At 40.8% G+C, this 22,706-nt stretch overlaps 1 protein-coding gene across 1 annotated transcript in view; it reads right to left on the bottom strand.

The window, feature by feature from the left end:
- The window catches only part of LOC126199270 (cell division cycle 5-like protein), a 103,762-nt gene that overhangs the window by 25,260 nt on the left and 55,796 nt on the right, over nucleotides 1-22,706 (bottom strand). The window contains exons 7-10 of the mRNA XM_049936082.1: nucleotides 17,868-18,204; nucleotides 9,213-9,385; nucleotides 1,717-1,885; nucleotides 1,490-1,611 (exon numbers count right to left, since the gene is read on the bottom strand). Of these exons, the coding sequence (XP_049792039.1) occupies nucleotides 1,490-1,611; nucleotides 1,717-1,885; nucleotides 9,213-9,385; nucleotides 17,868-18,204 (801 nt within the window). The remainder of the gene's footprint in view (nucleotides 1-1,489; nucleotides 1,612-1,716; nucleotides 1,886-9,212; nucleotides 9,386-17,867; nucleotides 18,205-22,706) is intronic.

The following is a 22,706-nucleotide window of genomic DNA, read 5'->3' as shown; positions in this document are numbered from 1 at the left end:
GAGAAGAAGTAAAAACTTTGAGGTTCGCCGATGACATTGTAATTCTGTCAGAGACAGCAAAGGACTTGGAAGAGCAGTTGAACGGAATGGACAGTGTCTTGAAAGGAGGATATAAGATGAACATCAACAAAAGCAAAACGAGGATAATGGAATGTAGTCGAATTAAATTGGGTGATGCTGAGGGAATTAGATTACGAAATGAGACACTTAAAGTAGTAAAGGAGTTTTGCTATTTAGGGAGCAAAATAACTGATGATGGTCGAAGTAGAGAGGATATAAAATGTAGACTGGCAATGGCAAGGAAATCGTTTCTGAAGAAGACAAATTTGTTAACATCGAGTATAGATTTAAGTGTCAGGAAGTCGTTTCTGAAAGTATTTGTATGGAGTGTAGCCATGTATGGAAGTGAAACATGGACGATAACCAGTTTGGACAAGAAGAGAATAGAAGCTTTCGAAATGTGGTGCTACAGAAGAATGCTGAAGATAAGGTGGGTAGATCACGTAACTAATGAGGAGGTATTGAATAGGATTGGGGAGAAGAGAAGTTTGTGGCACAACTTGACTAGAAGAAGGGATCAGTTGGTAGGACATGTTTTGAGGCATCAAGGGATCACAAATTTAGCATTGGAGGGCAGCGTGGAGGGTAAAAATCGTAGAGGGAGACCAAGAGATCAATACACTAAGCAGATTCAGAAGGATGTAGGTTGCAGTAGGTACTGGGAGATGAAGAAGCTTGCACAGGATAGAGTAGCATGGAGAGCTGCATCAAACCAGTCTCAGGACTGAAGACCACAACAACAACAACAACAACAACAACGATTTATTCACACAATTTATGATACACAGACTTGGCCTGCATTAAGATGTAATTAAATCACACATAGGTCCTTACGTATTGAAAACGGTGAAATACTTTTTTGGTATGTGTCTATAGCCTATAATAATTATCTGTTTTTGAGCATGGATTTGTCTAAATGATTTCAATAATTATTCAGGATCCCACACAACATTATAGTGTCAGTAAAATCTAAGAACAGTCAGTGCCTTTGCATATCTTTGCTGTGGAACCCAAAATCAAATTAATAATATCAATACAAACTAAATAAAATAAAATAAAGAAAACAAACACATTATAGGTTACAGACAGATACATGACAGTGAGTAGCAACCTATTCTTCTCATAAGTAAAATAAGGGAAAAGCAGAGACTCATCTCACTAAAGCAAGCATGTACATTTGTGTGTGTGTGTGTGTGTGTGTGTGTGAGCAAGAGCTTGAAAGCTAGTGTTAACTGTTTTCTATTACATGTTGCTGTACACCACACACTAGTCTTCACAGGTAAGTGGTGGCCTGTCCCTCATTTCACATACTTTTCCATCTAGGAACATTGCTGTTATCCTTTTCATACTGTTGTTACACACACACACACACACACACACACACACACACACACACACATCTGGTGAGACATAGCACAGTTCCACTCACCTTTTGTAACTCTGTGAGAGGTGGGTCAGTGTGAGGCGGTCTTAACACCGCTGTGTTTATTTCTTGAGGACGAGGTAAGTCCCTCTGTACAGCCTGAGATCGTGCACGCATTTCTTCCTCACCTACCACACAAGATAGAGCATTGGCTTTAACTTCATTAGCGAATGCATTAATATCAGGAAATATTCATTAGTTATCCTTAGATAAAAAATTAATTCTGAACTTACGTTTGGCCTGCAACTCAGCTGCATACCGAGCATCAACATCTGCCTGATCTTCTATGGAATTTGTTGCTTCTGGTGCAACTTCATGCTCCTCTTCTTCAGGCACAACAATTTCATAGTCATTGCGTGGTGCAGGGAGTGACCCCAAACTCTGCCGAAGTTGCTCCTTCAGCTGAACAAGCAGTGTAATTTCACCTACAGGATGCTTTTACATATCTAGTGCAAACAAAACTTTTACTAAACTATGAGCAGAAACAAGTCCAGCTTCGACAAAAACACAAATTCTTATAATAAATATATATCTCCTACCACAATATTTACATGTAGTTTTGGTACTGGATTTTTAATGATTTCTGAGACAAAGACTATCCCATTGACTCGTAATAAAAAACTAGGACATTTTTCCTCTTCTCTTCTTGTACAGTTTATTTTTGAATGTGGCTTTAATTCCTTGTATCACAAATTAAATTTTTATCACCATCAATTAATACAACACTTGATTTTAGGCTTTAATTCTTGATTCTCATCTGTTCACGCATTTCCAAAACAGAGGTGCAATAACAGTATTCAATCAATTCCATTCTAGCAAGTTTCAACAATGTGTGACTATTCAACGTGGTGGAAGAACTTACACTACTGCACTTTATGAGGTATTCAGTCACTGTTGCCCATGCAGCTTAAGTAGGTGAATTTCCATGTGAGCTTTATTAAATTTTCAAAATTTTCAAAGTGACTGAATAAACGTCAGGATCTGGAGTAATTTCCACCATATACTTTGCACAATCCAATGAACATCGAGGATGTCTTCATCTCCTACCGCAACATTAAGTGAACTTTTGGTACGATCTGTAGTTATTTAGTAAAGTTGAGAACCTTCATCTCAAGGTGCTCACAGGCATTGGACACCCTTCTATCTAACCCAGAAGGCTCAGCACTTGGAAATAAAGTGTGCACGCTGTTCACTGCACATGAATACACAATCACTCTTGAAGAAGGTAGGAACAGTAGCTGTAAACTAACAAAGGATTATGCTATACTGAGCACCCTGAAGAAAGTGGCTCATTGATTGTCTGTATCAGCTATTGTAGCATAATGTGAATGTGCCGTACCACACAAAAAACATTAATGTTTCTAGAAAAGTACTGAATTCAGGCATTTACATATTCAGCTTAAACCCAGATCTGGTTTTATATGGTTTGTCTCTTCCCAAAAATGTCAGTATTGTTTTGAGGCACCTGCAGCAGAATGTTGCCTTATTAAGTGTATTGTAAATATGCTCCCAAGGAAACTTATTCCACAACCTTTACAAAAGCTTGAGGTCTTTCCACATTGTGATGCCATGGGCTGTGTCCACAGCTGCATTAGTTTGCACACAGGTTTCAATACAAACAATTCATTTGAAGCTGTACACGTAATATACAGACATCATATCAGAATGAATGTTTTACATTCTCACATTGTAGTGCACAATCCGTAAAATTGCTCAATATCAGCCATAACCAAACTTTAGTCTGCTCACCGGTGTAATATTTTCGCTGTAAACCATTTGATCATCTTCAGGGTGCACTGGAATGACAATGTTTCTGAACTGCTCTGAAGATGGCAAAATTATTTATAGGCGAAATATTAGCAGCAGACAAGGTTTGGTTTTTCATTAGTGAAATCAAGCCAACAATGATGCAAAACTACTGAAATGTGTCATAACAGGTTGACAAAACATGGGTGTAGGCGTATGACGTCGAAATTAAAGACTCAATCGTCCCAGTGAAGGCATTCTGGATCATCAAGACCGAAAAAAGTTCAGCAAGTGTGATTCAATGTGAAGGTTCTGCTCAATGATTTCTTTCACTTTAACAGCACAATGCATCATGAGTAAAAGGTCAGACAATCAATCACGAGTTCTACCTGAAAGTTTAATGCTGTCTGAGGGAAGCAATCCAAAAATATGCCAGGATTTGTGACAAACAATTCATGGCTTTTGTCTCATGATAGTGCATCTGCTTACAGTTCATTTCTTGTTTGTGAATGTTTGGTGAAAAACAACACTGTTATGATGCCCCAACCTCCATATTCACCAGATATGGTCCCATGTGACTTCCTTCTGTTTCCAAAAATAAAGAGAACCTTAAAGAGCCATCATTTTACAAGCTTGGAAGAGGTTAAAACCACATCGCTGAAAGAGGTGGGGGCTATAATATCTAAGGGGGGACTGCTTTGAAGGAGATAACATTGATGTAGATGAGCAGATAAAATTATTTCAAAAAAATGAAAATTCTTGATACTTTTTGAACACACCTCTGATACATGGTACTTACTGGAATTAAGGAAAACGTGGACGGGAGGACCCACCAATATAAAATTCTTTTCACACAACCAATTTATTTAACAATACAGAACCATAAAATTTTCTTTAACAAAATGAACAAATTTACAAAATTCTTTTGACCTTAAACCTTAAGTTGGACAAGCTTTTGCAAAAGAAATCTGGAGTGCTGTATAGCAAAACAGCAAACAACAGTGGTGTTTACTACCGCGCTGAACACAATCTGTCTTATTAAATGCCCTTCTGCAACACATGAAAACCATATAAGCACCATTGATGAGAAGAGTGATTCAACAGATGATGTAGCTTTTAATTTAAAAGCTGTATGTCGAAAGGGTCAGAGTTAAGATGCACACCTGTGCTTAAAGGTTAAATAGATTAGGAAACAATATGACAATGATAAGGCTTACTTCAAAGCAACCAACCTCTTAATTTCAATTGGCAACCATGGTGTGACTGGATCCCAACTGATTCCCTCTGACAATTTCATTTTGACTAAAGCCCTGGTGACAGTTGGCTGTTGATATTTTCAAAGTTAAATCTGATTGTCAGTTATTAAGGCTGCTCTCAAGGAACATCTTAAAACATTGTTCAAACAAATTTCAGGCTTGCAGCCGGTCGTCGTTCAATACTTTGCACGATATTTCAACTGGGCACCTGCCAGTCATCTTCAGGTGAGCCGTCGCAGACTGGCCAAAACGTCCTCTGTTCCGCAATATATAGCGTACTGTAACTATTCTGCACATGCGTCGAAAACTTGATAGTTGAAGCACACTGCCCGCCGGCAGCGCCCTCGCTGGTGGAATAGTGGAACTCAGTCGCCCTCTGCGTTGCTGTTTGCCACGGCCGTCGACGCACTCTGTCATCTTCGATTTTAGCAAATCGTGGAGATGATGGGATTCCATGCACTGTCCAACTGGTAGCCGCTGTCATGGTTTAACAGATTTTCTGCCAGTCGTATTTCTACAGATTTCTAAGTATTGAACGACGACCGGCTGCAAGCCCGAAATTTGTTTGAACAGTCAATTTGCCGGGAAAATTTTAAAATTCACATCTTAAAACATTACTTGTGAACACTTATTACAAGAGAACTCACTCGGCGGAACCACAAGATCCAGCTAAAATACACCAATAATGACCCGGTCTTTCAAACACAGCAACGTACAGCTTAGTACAACAGGTTGTTCAGATTATAGCTAATGACTGAGAAATGCAATTACAATCAAAGAATTGAACCAGTTAACATCTAAATCTAACCAAAAGATCTCTCTTTTGTTTAACAGCAACCTGTGCCTTAGTACAACTGTTCCGGCTGTATTTATGACCAGGAGCTGAATCATTAGAACATAATGATTGGGTACAAACCAGAAAGGAAAGGCAATGTAATAGTGGGACAAATTTTCAAATGATAATTAGTGTCTTAGTGCAATACTAAGGCCTATATTTATGACCAAAGAGCCGACCGAGTAAAACTCTGAGGGTCGGATACAAACCAGAAAATAATAAGGAGGGCAGGCAGACAATGACACAAATCACCATGAGGATTACAAAATGTAACTCCCCTTTGTCAGCAAGCAGTTCCATGGATCCATGGTGCGTCACAGTGGTTACTAGTGGTGCCGATGAAACCCATGTAGAAAGGACAGCCAGGCCATGAGCGGTCGTCCAACACAAATGTGTCCAGTCAATCGGCGGTATGTTGGTCTGCTGCTTGTAGTCGACACTGACCACGGTGAAGTACACCAGTATCTTTGCTCTGCGCAGGCCCTCCTTGGGCAGCTGATGGCTTTGGCCGCTCAGACCTCGTGACCAACTCTTGTTTGCAACGCTACCACCAATCCCCAAACCTTGTGCTTCCATCTTGGGCCAGCGAACCCCGTATGTATATCGGCAAGCAAAGACTTTCTAAGGACACAATCCACAGATACCAACTCTTCCTCACAGATATTGGCAATGGGGCCACAAGAGGGATAGTCGATACCACACCTGAGCCAGTGGCGCCAGACAGAACAGTCTACTAACTCAAAGGCGCCATGGCTCATCTTCGTATGAAGCCAAGACATTGTTAGCAAAAATCTGTAAAAGTTCTTGACTGATTTACTTTAAATTTTTACAACATATTCCAAAAAACGTTCAGTCACAAGTGTAGGCTATATATTAAAAAAAAATACTGTACAGGTTTTCTGTTAACAATGACTGTGAGAAAGAAAATGCTGTGCTCTGCCGTCCTGTGAAAATATACAGTTTTGATTTCTTTGATACAGTAAGTTATAACTACGATACCACGCCATTAAACTATTAGAGCATTTTTTCTCATTATATCATATTAAATAAAATTTTAATATAAATAAAATTTTATATACACTGCTGGCCACCGTAAATGCAACACCCTGAACGAAGCATCCTAATCAAGTGAAAATTACACTATGAGTTTGCAGCGATGAGATATGCAATTGATTAGAATTTCAGCACAGACGCACATCACGCGCGCCTGTGGCGCCACCTCATAGCGCCATTTAAGGCTTGGCGATTTCGACGAGTGTACGTTCGGCACGTGTGTTTACCTTGTGGTTGTTTCACAAGACGATCAGTTATGCCTCGTAGACAACAGCGAACATCTTTTGATCAAGTATCCGAGTTCGACAGAGGAAGGATAGTGGCTTACCGAGATTGTGGATTATCATACAGAGAAATCGCTAGTCGAGTTGGACGAAACCAAACAACTGTAATGCGGATATGTGACAGTTGGATGCAGGAGGGTACGACAGACCGACGCGGTCGATCGCATTCACCTCGGTGCACCACTGCACGTACTGATAGGACAATTGTGCGCATGGCAGTGACGGATCGCTCAGTGAATCCCGAACCATAGCACAGCACATTGCGTCTGTAACGCATCATCCAGTGTCTGCACGTACCATTCGACGCCGTTTACAGCAGAGTGGTCTGTCCGCAAGACGTCCATTGCTTCGTCTACCATTGACGCAGAACCACAGACGTCTCTGTCGCCAATGGTGTGATGACAGACGGATGTGGACGGCAGAATGGAATGACGTTGACTTTACTGTCGAGGCACGCTTCTGTCTGCAGCACCACGATGGTCGGATTCGAGTGTGGAGACACCGTGGAGAGAGGATGCTGGACAGCTGCATTATGCACCACCACACTGGTCTTGCACCGGGTATTATGGTATGGGGCGGTATTGGATATTACTCTCGCACGCCTCTAGTACGCATTGCCGGTACTTTAAATAGCCGGCGCTACATATCCGAGGTGCTGGAGCCAGTTGTCCTTCCTTACCTTCAGGGCTCGGCCACAGCCATATTTCAACAGGATAATGCGCGACCACACGTGGCACGCATTGTCCAAAGGTTCTTCGTCAATAACCAGATTGAATTGCTTCCCTGGCCATCTCGCTCTCCGGATCTTTCGCCGATAGAAAACATGTGGTCCATGGTTGCTCAACGTGTGACCCAGATTACATCCCCAGCTGCCACACCAGATGATCTTTGGCAACGTGTGGAAGCTGCTTGGGCTGCTGTACCCCAGGAACACATCCAACGTCTCTTTGACTCAATGCCGAGACGTGTGGCAGCTGTGATCTCCAACAATGGCGGCTACTCTGGCTACTGATTCTGGCATGAACCACATGTCACAGACTTCTGTAAACGTAATCATTTGATACTTGGTCAACATGTTATCTACAAATTAAATTTTGTTGAGCTACCTCTTGTCTTTCTTGGTGTTGCATTTACGGTGGCCAGCAGTGTACATAAATGTGCTGTTTTGTTTTCTTCCTCACATTCAGTTTTAACGGAAAACACGAAATGACTTATGATTAGAATATTACTATGGACTATGAATTGTCTGAATCTTTGTGATCCTACCTATTCACTGATTAAAACTGTGTGAAATACTGTCATTGAAGCTACTATTCTCACAGATCCAGCAACTCAAGAAGTCTCTCTCATACCCCATACACCAATGATCCCAACCAACTTACCCATTTATTTCAAGCAATTTTAATTCCCAATCCAGGTTTCATTTTCAATAACAATAAACACAGCCCAAGGTCAGAGAGAGGGGGGAAGAGTAGATGGACAGAGGGGGGAGGGGGGGAGGAAGAGATGAACACAGAGAAGAGGGGGATTAGGATGTATATCCAGTTCCAATACATATTTAGCAATTGCAAAGCTTGCCAGGTTTAATAGTATGCATACACATGAGTCCTCACACATACTTGTAACTCGAGTACCCACTCTCCTTTCTGTGCTGGTATAGTCCTCTTGCAACTGACAACAACAGACTCAAGTGACAATTTTTCGGTTAAATGGGATAATGGCGGAGACTCATGAGTTACCCCATGCAATCGGAGATGGCTATTTTGCAGATGATGTGAAAGTACCCATTGGCGAGCTTAAAGTTAGTATATGGAACCCATTTCTAATCTCTAGTTATCTAAGTAATTCAATCATTATGTGACATTTTTCGTTGTAAAATCCCAAATGAATTGTCTGCATTTAAAATGGAGCAAAAATGCTCCAAAACCCATCTGCAAACTAAACATATTTAGTTACCCCTTGTGCATATCTCTACTAAATGGTTTGAGATGAAAGCATACAATCAGTGAAGGGGAGCGAGTTGGGCACGGGGAAGGGGGAGGGAGGGAGAGATTGGGGGGGGGGGGGGTGAACAACTGTGAGACTATCATTTTTTACAGTATTGAAGCAGTTGCCTCACAAGTAAGTTGCATATTCCTGATCTCTGTTCTTTGCATAAATGTTCAAACTACCACAATACTTAAATATACTATTCTAGCATGTAGCTGAATGTCATCGTTCCTCATTTGTCCTACACATTCATCTCTCAAATCTTTGTAGGTTAAAGAAGTAATCTGTTGTTTTTTTCTCAAGGACATCTGCCTCACATGATGGCAGAGCGTACTATTTTATCAGTGTAAGCACAAGAACTTTAGACAAGGCATTTCACCAGCTCCTTACACAAATTTTCACTGAGGTTAAAGAAGCTTAACATAAAGCAATTTTACTTTACAATCCGACAAGCATAGTACATTACAGTTTGCTCTCGCATGCAAGTGTCAAAGTTGTTGACACTTGCATACGAGAGCAAACTGTAATGCACGCTGCGGGCAACAGAACTTTCTCAATTGACATACCTGCCTTTGATAGTCACGGAAGGCCTGTGGTGTATCCCCAACATCCAAACCATCCTCTGGGTTAATACTGAGTTTGTCACGAACTGGTGTAGGGTTGGTTCGTGAACTTCCTAAGAGAGCAACTTCTGAACGTGGTGTGTTGAAACCCCCAGTTACAGATCCTGGAGTATGAACTGTTACAAAGATACTCTGCATTAAACACAAGCTTGCTTACTAATTATTAGTTGATAAAAATATTGTGTGTGTGGGGGGGGGGGGAGGAGGTCTTTTTTTCTTTCTTCATGCATTACTCGTTAATATTTTAGTATTTTATGAAATAAAACAAGCAAACTCAACAAAATAGTTTCCTGCTTCTCTTCAATACTTGTAATAATAGGTACTGCAGATGTTGCTATGCTAAGTCACTTCTTTTATTTCCCTTTACCATGATTTCCTTACCTCAAAGTCAAGATAAGAACATAGTTCCATAAAACAGAATTTTCTTCCAATGTTACTATCTGCAGGAAATATCTGTGTTTAATATTTGTCAATGCTACCTTCTTTATGTGTGAATGGAAAGACTTATAAAAGAAAATTACTTACGACAGCATTTTGTACAGTTTTGTGTGTTGATATATCTGTTTAAAAACAATAATAGTTTTTCATACTTCATAAAAATTACTACTTTGTTCCTCAATAAAAGTATGATATTCACATTCAAACAGGAAAAGCAGATGCCCTATGACTATCACACTACCTCACCCAGCTACCTTCCAAAGCACCTGCAATCCAAGGCAGTAAAAATGAAAAAAACTTACTCCAGTTTGCAGGTGCAGTTAATGTCAATGGGCCTGCAGTCTTTAAAACTCATTTTCTATCCAGTTTCTGACTGCAAAAAGTGTCAGCAATGTTCCTACTTGTGGGTGGGTCCCTGATTTGCTTGGGTACTGGGAACAGTGGGAGGATGACACAATGCTAAGACAGAGGTAAGGAGTAATAAAACATAAGATACATTCTGAAATCAGAATTGAGTAGCATATGAGGCCTGTTCAAAAATTTTCAGAACATTCGCAATTTTGCACCAATGGTGTGTCGGAGAGAAATGCAGCTGGCATCCATGCACATGCCTGTGTTTAATGTACAACTGTCATTAAGTTTCATTGTTGTATGTTTTTTAGTTATTGTAGAGTGCTGTATTGAGTAGAACATTGTGTCACACAGTTTGCGAATTTTGAGATGGCAGGGTCGGAGGAGCAATGCGTCTGCGTTAAATTTGCCTGGCAGTCGAGATAACCTTTACAGACACACACATCAAATGTCATAGGAAGCCTACAGTTACGAATGCTTACACCATACTCAGTGTTACAAATGGTTCACACAGTTTAAGAATGGCCAGACAGAAGTTAAAGATGATCCTCATTAAGGACACTCTTCGACATTTACTGAAGGGGTTCATGTCAGGAATGTCAACAAAATTGTGCATGCCAATCGAGGACAGACTGACCGAGAGACTGCAGAAGAATGTAATGTTTCAGTTGGATCACGTCATGAAATCCTAACACAGCATCTCTGAACGCACCTTGTTGCCATCTAGTTCGTCCCACGGCTCACGAGTCAAGACCAGAAAGACCGTCACCTTGCAATATGTAAAGAGCTCGTACTGTCTCACTCGCCATGCTCTCCAGACCTGGTCCCTGCAGACTTTTATTTATTTACAAAGATGAAAATCCCTTTGAAAGGACAAAGATTTGCAATGATAAATGGGATAGAAGAACATTCGCAGACAGTGCTTCACACAATCCAGTAAGAGGTGTACCGAGACTGCTTCCACAAGCTGAGATGGCATTGGGAGTGGAGTATCAATTATGGAGATATTTTGAAGGAGACCATGCACAATAAGTAAGAGTTAAGCACAGAAAAAATTTTTGGACAGAGTTCTGGAATTTTTTTAACACATCTCGTACATTATTGAGCCAAGGGCAGCCTTCACTGCTGTTACACAATGATAAGCAGTAGAGAAGATGTATTGAATCATATCATAGTTAGATACACAGGTCGACAATCAAATCAGAGGAAATGCTGAACTATGAAAAGCAGACCAAGTTGACAAAGGACAATCTTACCACAGGGTTGGTACTGTAGGTTTGAAATTGTAGTGTGAGCCACTCGAGCTTGGCAAGCGATTGAATCAGCAAGTGAACTCCAACAACATTGCTGTGATTTGTTGAATGTAATGACCTGCTAACCTGCTACTACTGCTTGGTGGTAAGTGCCTATAGCAAGACACGGTCACGAACAGTGACAAGGCTGTAGCTACTCGTCCTTCTTAAAGCTCAAATTGATTAAGGCAAACATGACAACAGTCAGTCCTTTTATGAGCCGACTGGCACCACAGTCTGGCAGCCTTAAATGGGAAAAAATAAATAAATAAATAAATAAATAAATAGAGCCTGCGAACTGCATGAAGGCCAACGGGCCAACCCTGCATCCTGAGACATGGCAATTGATCACATCCTTTTTCAGGTATAAGTTTCCTACACTGGTACAGACCCAACCATTGAAGTGTGTGTTTACACTGTATCATGCCCCATATGAAGAAGAATATGACTGCTGACAACATGAGCAGTTTCTAACAGCTGCTATCATTTGAGTACGTCCTCTCAAAATGACAGCAGCCAGAAACTTTCCAAATTTCAGTTCCTCAATCCGTTAGTAATCATTATCATAAAGTTACTTTTCTCTTCGAAGTTTTGTTAATGGTTTAAATCACAACTGAATTTTTAGGTAACTTGAAATAAGTTGATAAGGAAATTATGCATACATCAGAGGGTTGTTCTTTAGCAAAGGGTACTGAACCTGTCGCCTGACTGAGTGAAAATAAATCCCACTCACCTCTTACTTTGTTTGCGAATGCCCACAGGTGTGTCTCTGCATCTAGTTGTGTCATGGAAAGGCTCATACTACATGGTGTTACACCACATCCTTTTGAATTCCCCTACAATTCTACTGATGTACAAAAATTTGACCCAAGCTGGAAGTTTTTCTTTTAGATTAAACACACCAGAAACCACTTGTGCTATTAATTCCATAAGAGATCAGCTTGCATCATGCACCAAAAAAGTATAGAATGAGTAAGTTACTCAGAGTTAGAATATCTAGAAAAAGAGGAGACAATATTGTGAAAAGGATAGATTGCTGCTCAATCTATAGAGGAGATGCTGACTTGCACACAGGCAAAAGATAAAGACTGCAGAACAAGTAAGCTTTCGGTCAGAAGGCCTCCTCCTGAAGTAGACAACACACACACACACACACACACACACACACACAAAACACATTCACACAAATATAACGCAACACACACATAACCACTGTCTCTGGCCACCAAAAACAGACTGTGAGCAACTATGCATGACCAGAGAAGCAATCTGGGTGGTGGGGCTATGTTGGAGGCTGGGACAGTGAGAGGGAGGGATGGCAGTGTAGGGTGTGAGAAACAGTAAAGGGCAAGGGATGCTTGTGGGAGCATACAGGGCCATGGTGGCAGGGCAGCTAGGTGCTCTCAGGAGGTTAGACGGATGGCAGAGGAAGGGGGGGAGGGGTCATGGGGGGTAGTTGGGTGGGAGGTAAGAGGGGGGGGGGGGAGTGGAAAAGTAAAGAAGTAAAACGACTGTGGGCATGTTGGTGGAATAGAAAGCTGTGTAGTGCTGGAGTGGGAACAGGGAAAGGGGATAACTTGGTGAAGGATAGTGACTAACAAACACTGAGATCAGGGGTATTATGAGAACATAGGGATATTTTGTAAGGAGAGTTCCCACTTGCACAACTCTGAAAAGTTGGTGTTAGTAGGAAGGACCCAGATGGTACAGGATGTGAATCAGTCATTGAAGTGAAGAATGCCATGTTGGCTAGTGTGTTCAGCATCTGAGCAGTCAGGTGTTTCTTGGCCACAGTTTGTACGTAGCCATTCATGCAGGTAGGCAGCGCGTCGTTTGTCATGCCCATGTAGAATGCAGTACAGTGGTTGCTGCTTAGTTTGTATACCACATGACTGCTTTCACAAGTAGCCGTACCTTTGATGGTATAGGTGATGCTTGTGATCAGACTGGAGTAGGTGTTGGTGGGAGATGTATGGGACAGGTATTGCATCTTGGTCTATTACAGCACTACGAACCATGACTTATGGCATTTTGGAGTAAGCTTTGTGTGGAGATGGGCAAGGATACTGTGTAGGCTCAGAGGGCCGCAGATTACCACTGTGGAAGAGGTGGGAATGACAGTGTTTAGGACATTCCTCATTTCAGGCCACAATGAGAGGTAGCTGAAACCCTGGCGGAGAATGTGATTCAACTGCTCCAGTTCTGGTTGGTACTGAGTCATGAGTGGAATACTCCTCTGTGGCCAGACAGTAGGTCTTTGAGAGTTGGTGGGTGATGAGAGATAAGGCATGTGAGATTTGTTTCTGTATGGGGTTGGGAGGTCTTAGAAGACCTCAGTGAGACCCCTGGTATATTTCAACAGGGACTGCTCGTTATTACAGATGCAATGTACACAGGCGGCTAGGTTGTACGGAAGTGACTTCTTGGTATGAAAATGGTGGCAGAGCCATCTTTGAGGTGGAGGTCAACACCAAAGAAGGTGGCTTGTTGGGTTGAGGAGGACTAGGTGAAGTGAGAGAGGGAGGTGTTGAGGTTCTGGAGGAATATGGATAGGGTACCCTCACCCTTGATATGGATCATGAAGAGGTCACTAATGAATCTGAACCAGGTGAGGGATTTGGGATTTTGGATGGTTAAGAAGGATTCCTTTAGGATGGCCCACAAGCATGTTGGCATGGATGGTGCCAGATGTAATTGTGTGTGCCGATATAGTTGGTCATGGTGACCAGGAAGGAGGTTGTAGGTTTGAAATCCATGGGTGTTGGGAAAGGTAGTGTTCAGCAGTGGCAAGGCCATGGGCATTGGGAATGTCGGTGTAATGGGAGGTTGCATCAACTGGTATGAGCAAGGCACCATGTGGTAAAGGAACGGGAACTGTTGAGAGTTGGTAGAGAAAATGTTTAGTGTCTTTTCATATAAGAGGAAATGTTGCTGGTAATAAGCTGAAGGCTTTGGTCTACCAGAGCAGAGATTCTCTTGGGGGGGGGGGGGGGGGGCATGTTGAGAGATTTGGGGAATGATGGTGAGGCAAGGTACAAGGTTAAGAAATTCCGGTAAGTTAGCAGGGATGAATAGGTGGCAGTGGGGGTAAATCACAGTTGGATGGAGGAGTGAGATGAGTCTGGCAGGGTTCAACATTGGCTTTGGGTTGAGTCTGATTGGTAGATTTGATGACGAAAAAGTGTTTCCACAATAGGAACCAGGAGAAGGAGAGAACATCTGTAGTTAAGTCCAGCATACTGAATTCTGAGTGGGGCGAATAGTATGGCCCTTGATGAGGACCAATACTTCTGTGGGACTAAGGCTTTTGGACTAAAATTTCATGATTGTTTTTTGGGTATGTTCAGTTTTTGGATTCTCTATGGTGGTGGGAGGATGCGGTAAATGTAGTACATTTGTGGGGCAGTGTTTATAAGCTATGAGGGGATGTGTGGGAGGTTTGGAGGCTGCTGTAGAGGAGATAGAGAGTAGGTGAACAGATTGGAGAGTTTTTTTATATTGTGTTGTTCACGTTGTTCTAGTTCCTGGAGAGCAAAAGTTTCAATGTGACAGACAGGATACAGGAATTTGAGATTGCAGTGCAGGAGAAATTTACAGACAGAGTGGAGACATTGTATGGATGCTTGGGGATAATTTGTATGGTTTTACAGGATCCAGATCACACAGGCTATGAAGCAGTCATTTGGTGAGAGCTAAGGACTGGTGGAATCTAAATACCTGAAGCTTATTATGGAAGGAGGGGTTGCAGCCAGACATGAGTTATTTGATGGTAAGGCCATTTGGAGGGACTCCACAAGCCAAGCAATAATGCAGGAACTGGAAAAGAGAAGCTAATGTAGATCCAAACTTAAAACAATAAATGAATAATGCTTTTTAAATGCCTGTGATGCATTGATTACAACAAAATGTCACTTTCACATGTGTGCAGTTCTGAGGGGCAAACATCAGTTTGTCAGAGTCAGTGTGTCATGATGCCCCAAGTAGTTACTACACTGTTGAAATAACATCATGTTGCTCAACAGGTGGACATCTAAAATGCTGGTATCTCCTGATTGGATCAGCTAACTGACTAAAGCATTTGCACAATTTTCTTCCCAAAGCTGACCAATGCTAATAAAGCATTTCATTTTTCTTGGAGGAACTTCAAAAACAATGCAATAAAGCTCTGTAATGATTTCCTGAGAGCACTTTGCTGGGGTGTATTGACACACAATATTTCTAAATTAGTGAATTGTGACATCACAAAGGAGAACAACACCGATTCAGTAAAGTTAAAAAGGAATCTTTAGTCCTACATTGTCCTGTTGTTGGTGCTGTAGTCAGCAGCCAAAAGACAGGTTTGATGCAGCTACCTATGCTGGTTATCTTGTGCAATTCCTTTGCTATTGTCAAAACTACTGAATGTTACATGTAGTTGAACCTGCTTACTTTAGTCAATCCTTGGCCTCCTTCCATAATTTTTACCCCCTTACACTTTCTTACATTACCATGTGAACTACTATTCATTGCCTCTAGATGTGTCTTACCAACCTATCATTTAATTTAATCAAGGTGTGCTATAAAGTTCTCTTGTCCCCAATTCTATCCGGTACCTCTTTGACAGCATATCAGAACATTTCAAAAACTTCTGCTCTCATATTGTCTGTACTGTACTGTTAATTGTCCACATTTCATTATAATATACTCCCACACTCCACAAGGTAACTTTCAGCAAATGTTTCTTAACATTTACAGTGGTATTCAATGAAACATACTTTTCTCTTTCAGAAAATCTTTTCTTGCTATTGCCAGTTTGAATTTTATATCCTCTCTATTTCGGCCATTGTCAGCAATTTTGCTGTCCAAACTGCAAACTTACCAATGAGTGTAGGTGATGTGAACAATACCTACACCAATCAGACATCAGCAAATAGACCTTTGTAAATAGTGAGATCAAGTAGTGCACCTCAGGCCTGTGATTCTCCATCATGTCCATCCCTATGGCATATATGTCACATTTTGAGCAGTATAATGTGGAGTGCCACACGGGACTAAGAGCCATTTGAAGGACCCTTCATGTTCAGCAGTACCTTGACTGCATCCTCCAGCTCTTCAGTGACATGTCAGTCAATATTTCATACTTCAGGATGACAATGGGCACTACATATGGCTTCCTAACCACCTTGTCTACACTGCATGTAGAACATGCGTGGAATGGTTGGCAATGGCTGCAGAGGTGAACTGAATTGTGAATTCCTGAGAAATTCTGAGAGTGAAAGTGCACAAGTGGAGGAACCTGCCTCACCTCCGCTACTGACTTTGATACAGCTGCTACCACTCCACAACCATGATAGCATGTCATAAAGACTCAAATAATGTTGCAACATATTAGATGGCAAAACATTATATTGAGTCAAGGGGCAATACAATATACTGTACAGTTCAATGTAATAACATTTCAAGCAGTGCAAAAGAGATCAGTCAGCATTCTTTTCATTAGTATTTTATTCATGATGAATTTTGTTGAATTCTGTGTCTATTTTTCATTAACGATTGTTGACAGAGAGTGCAATCAGCCTTAAACACTTTTTAAAGCTTTGATTTTGTTGCGATTACAAGTTTTCAGTTCTAAGTGCATCTCCATAAAATAAGGTTAAGGCAACCAGTCACCTATAGCAGACTGATGTGTGGTGCACGGAGAAACGTAACAAGAAACAGCATTTATAGAATTTCTAGAATACAGCATCATCTGTATAAAGTGGATTGCATGCTTTCACTGAAGTACCCTTGATGCCATAATTGCAATAAAAACAGTGAAAAATTGGCTTCTCTATAACCAGTAACAAATGTAAAGAATTCAAGGTGTTCTATGTGAATAACAATAGCTCTTTATTTTATACCTGGTAATGTGGTAATGAAATCAGCAACTGACTCAGAGAATCTCGATGATTAAATCAAATTCAAGGGGAACAGGAGCTATTATGACTGTCACAAAACATTAACTGATGCTGTGGATATGTAGTGAAACCTCAATTTGTAAAAAATGCTCTCCATCACAGGTACATAAAAGTAGCAAAACTTCAAAACTTGGTAACATATTAAAATATTGTGCTCAGCGTAAATGCAAACCTGGACACTCACTTGTAACAGTGAGTTTTAATATATAAGTGAGTTTCACAACAATATACAGTATTCTGCAGGATATGAGATTCATTCTAAAAATAGAGCTTTGACTGCTTAAGAATGATCTGGCACCACTGAACTTCTTTCAAGAATTTTTTTTAAATTCACAAATACAAAAAGACATTAACAGGAGCTATGAACCCCAACAAGACAATTATCTCTCAAAGACATTCAAATTAAAAAATGACACTGTTATCCACTGAGATATCATAAATTTTTAGGAGCTGCACAAATACTAAATTACAAATTGGTGAGACTAAATAAGTTATGACAAATAATGCTTAAGATAGTCTGCTTCATTGTAAATCAAAATAATGCTACCTCTCAAACAAGTAACAGACATTTATTTCCTTACCATCACTACGCTGGCTACGAAATGGAGTGGCTAGAACAGTGTTAGGTGTCTGAACAACTTCCCTCTGGGGAGTGATACCACTGAAGTCAGAACTGTGGAGTGGGGTGTTGAGGCCACCCTTCAGCGGCGTATCGACATGTGTGAGAGCCATCATATTCTGTGCTTCCTGCAGGACTCTGTCTGTGGCAGGTGCCGGTGTGCGCGGAGTCCGAGCTGCACCTGCAGGTGTCAGTGAGTAGTCGGCCAGCAGGGCATCAGATGGCTGCTGCCCACTTTCTGTCGCCACTTCACGTGCCGTCTCACTTGCTCGGCCTAATTTCACAACTTGCTGCAGCTCCTACAGAAAAGAACACAATATGCAGTTCATTACTAAACTGGAAAGTGTTATCTGGAAAACAAAGTAAATTCTGAACAAATATTTCCAATATGGTCAAGAATCATCATTTATTTTACACTGCTTCAAACACAAATCATTAGAAATTCATTCTGATTACCTCAATTACCTCATTAATTATGTGAGCAAATAACGGCATAGAAAGAAAGACAGCTGCAAAGAAATCCAAAGAAAACATAACACTGGCAATGATGCAACAGTTATACACTGAAGAGCCAAGAAATTGGTACACCCACATAATATCGCATAGGGCCCCTGCGAGCACACAGAAGTGCCGCAACACTATGTGGCATGGACTCAACTAATACCTGAAGTAGTGCTGGAGGGAAATGTCATGTCATGAATCCTGCAGGATTGTCCACCATAAATCCAAAAGAGTACGAGGGGGGGGGGGGGGGGGGAGGAGATAGAGATAGCTCTTCTGAACGCACGTTGCAAGGCATCCCAGATATGCTCAATAATGTTCATGTCTGTGGAGTTTGGTGGCCAGTGGAAATGTTTGAACTCCAGAGAGTGTTATTGGAGCCACTCTGTAGCAATTTTGAACATGTCAGGTGTCGAATTGTCCTGCTGCAATTGTCCAAGTCTGTTGGAATGCACAATGGACATAAATGGATGCAGGAGATCAGACAGGATGCTTACTTACGTGTCACCTGTCAGAATCATATCTAGACAGACCAGGAGTCCCTTATCACTCCACACCATTACAGAGTCTCCACCAGCTTGAACAGTCCCCTGACGACATGCAGGGTCCATGGATCATGAGATTGTCTCCATACCCGTACACATCCATCCACTCTACACAATTTAAAACAAGACTCATCTGACAGGCAACATGTTTCCAGTCATCAACAGTCCAATGTCGGTGTTAACGGGCCCAAGGGAGGTGTAACGCTTTTTGTTGTGCAGTCATCGAGATACATGGGTGCGCTTTTGGCTCTGAAAGCCCATATTGATGGTCAGTTATCCAAAATGACAGTCACAATCGCATTATTTATTTTGCCGCTAACCGGTTTCAACCCAAGATGGGGTCATCTTCAGGGAAATTTACACCATTTGGTCACTCGCTGGGGTCGTCACCCTGACTGTGCACAGTTGGTAACTGTGCATAGTTACCAACCATGCACAGGCAGGATGACAACTCCAGCGAGTGACCAAACAGTGTAAATTGCCCTGAAGATGACCCCATCGCGGACTGAAACCAGTTGGTGGCAAAATAAATAATGCGATTGTGGCTATCATTTTGGACAATTGATTATAAGTAAATTAATCGCTATTATCTCCATACAATTATGTTGTCTAAAAACATATCGATGATGTTTCATTGAATGGTTTACACACTGACACTTGTTGATGGCCCTGCATAGAAATTTGAAGGCAATTTGCAGAAAGGTTGCTCTTCTGTCATGTTGAATGATTCTCGTCAGACGTTGTTGGTCCAGATAATAGAGGATCTTTTTCCAGCCACAGCGATGTCGGAGATTTGATGTTTTACCAGGTTCCTGATATTCTCAGTACACTAATGAAATGGTCGTATGGGAAAATCCCCACTTCATCGTTACTTCTGAGATGCACCAACTATAATACCACATTCAAACTCATTTAAATCTTGAAACTTGCCACTGTAGCAGCAGTAACCAATCTTACAACTGTGCCAGACACTTGTCTTATATAGGCATTGCTGACTGCTGTCCCATATTCTGCCTGTTTACATATCTCTGTTTTTGAATATGCATGCCTATACCACTTTCTTTGGCGCTTCAGTGTATAACTTGCCTTTTCAACTGTCAATGTTAGTATGAATGGATTAATTTAGGTCCTTCAATTCCATTGCTTGTGGGTCCCCAGCCATTACATAGCAATTCAAAATGAATATAATGATTCCAAATGCCTATGGTGGTACACTGATAACAATTACAGAGAATGTAAAAGACAGTTCAATTTTTACTCCCCTTCATCACACATACAACATTTAAGAGTAACCCATTTCATGCTATACATTCTGAAGTGCGAGGCGACTGCATTAAAAATGCATATTTTGAATTCTGGAACTGTTTCAGGAAGAGGAGGAAATGAGGGTTTTCAGTCTGGCGGTAGTGTCAGTAAGAGTCTGTCAGATAATAGCCCTTGTTTTGTTACTTAAGCCAGTTTTTTTAAATGATTTTGAGAAGAGTTGTGTGGTCAACTGAACCGTAAGTATGTTTGAAACCTGCAAAGGTCAAAGCTTTTTTTTTTACTTCTGTTTTATGTAGGAATACATTTAAGATTTGTGATTTGTTCAGCACTTGAATGTCCTTCCCTGAACCCTTCTTGGTACCCATCCAGCTATGAATCTAACTGTTTTTCTGCCTAATCCTACAGGTTTTTCAAAAGAACTGTGTGAGTTATTAAGAGAAGAGCAGAGTCATGAGAGTCATTCATGTCCATTGCCACATTTCCTATGAAGTGTAAAGATCAGTGTGGAGGACTAACAACATGGAAATTCGTTTCACAGATGTTATGGGTTTTCTAAGTTAGGTTATCAGTCACCTTGTTACCTGCATCCACATGTTGCCAATTACTTAACCTTCCTCTTGTGCCTTGTTGATCTTTAGTTTACATGTGATATATGTTTCTCTCTTGTGCCACTAGATAAATTAAGATGGGAAAGTGAAGTTTGTTTGAAATTGAAACTGTGTTTTGGACTCTTACAACTGAGGAGGAATTCAATACAGGACATGTCACATGCATTTCTTACTGTAAGCATCACAAAGACTGGGGTGAAGTGTAGAGTGGGAGGAATGTGCTCACTGAGCTTTCATTTTAAAGTCTTACTGGAGCCTAGGATAAACCTTTCCCAGTCTTTCCTTCTCATCCCATCCAATAAGTCTCCCCTGACCCAGGATTCTGGGCAACTTTCCTCAATCACACCATTCCTTTTCCCTCGTGTCTTTTCCTCCCCTTCAACCCTTCTGCCAGAAGAAACATACAATGGCTCCGAAAGAATGCAAATTTCAATACCTTTATATGTGTGTTCTTCCACCAGTGCTTGACGAGTTCATTTTCTATACATCCAATTACATTCTATTTTCAATCTGTTCTAGGCAATCTTGGTCAAAAGCACATTTCACCCAGTGAGTTATATCTGTTGTTTTTTTTAATGCTTTCTGCAGTTGTTTCCATTTATCTGGAACTTGTAGCTCCAGGGTCTAGATGAATTTTCTAGTAGATCTGACCTTATCTGAATCAAATCAGTTATTTTTTTCTACTAGGCCCTGACAGTCTTGAGACTTGCACTTCCCAGAACTTTGAAGTCCTCTATCTCATGTTGATCTCCTTTTCTATGGAAGGAATGTTGATCTCTTTTTCTATGGAAGGAAGCTCAGGTTACGGCTGGTTGAGGATGGAAACTGGTAATGTCCTTTCAAAGGAACCATCTCGGCAGTCACCTTAAGCAATTTACAGCAACATAGAATACCTGAATCCGGATGGACAAACAGTGATTTGAAGAACAACTCTTCTCAGTCTAGTGTCTTACTGCACACCATGTTGTTTGGTTTCTTTATACTTCATTCTTAATATTTGTTTGTTTCTTTCAATTTTATGATTATATACTATTTCAGTTTTATTATAACTGATTCGCAGGTCTACTTTCCAAGTTGTTCTATCAACTTCTTCTAGTTGCTGTTGAAGTTTATCCTCAGTTATGATGAACAACACAATGTCAACAATAAAATCAACTTACAGAACGAAAATCCACGTCAGCTGCTAGTAATTTTCTAAATTTATTCCATGCTGGTTTCAAATCTTAAGGCTTCTCATCTTCAGGTGCCACCAAATAATTATGAAATAATAAATGTGTGGCAGTCAGGCCAGTCACTGACGATCACATCTATGACACGCAAACAGATGGGAGTGTAGGACCAGCAACTACAGCACCCACCTAGGCAGCAGGACATGGAAATGACTCAAAATCGAGGTGGTTCAAATATTTTCCTTGAACATGTATTCCTTTCTTGCTTTTGCAGCTTGAGTTCTTATAACTTCCTCTGGGGCTACAGAGGTTAGTTTTGGTAATATGGAATCTCTGTGCCTGACAGGCCTTCAGGTTCTGAATTTCACACACACAAAGTATAATGAGAGCTGTAGCAGTAATGTATATTTTCTTCAATATACTAAAAGACATTAAAATAATGAAAGTATAGTGTTGTTTCAGTTTTGGGAGATTCTCCTTTTATCACAGACATCAAGTTAACTAATTTTCAAAGTTAGCCCTGTATCATTTTTTCCTTTAGCTTTAATCATTTCAATCAGAATATCATTACCTCCAGGTGTTTTTCCTTTCTCCATTCCTAACACATTTCACTTGGCATTATTTCAAGAGAATTATTTTTTTTCCTCATTAAATAAAATCTGTTTTTTAGTCATCCCTTGACCTACTCAAATATTTAAAGACGTCTTCAAAT

Source organism: Schistocerca nitens, chromosome 1, assembly GCF_023898315.1.
Source record: "Schistocerca nitens isolate TAMUIC-IGC-003100 chromosome 1, iqSchNite1.1, whole genome shotgun sequence".
Classification (NCBI taxonomy): domain Eukaryota; kingdom Metazoa; phylum Arthropoda; class Insecta; order Orthoptera; family Acrididae; genus Schistocerca; species Schistocerca nitens.
Note: the sequence above shows the minus strand (reverse complement) of the source record. Positions and strands in the feature narration are given on the sequence as shown.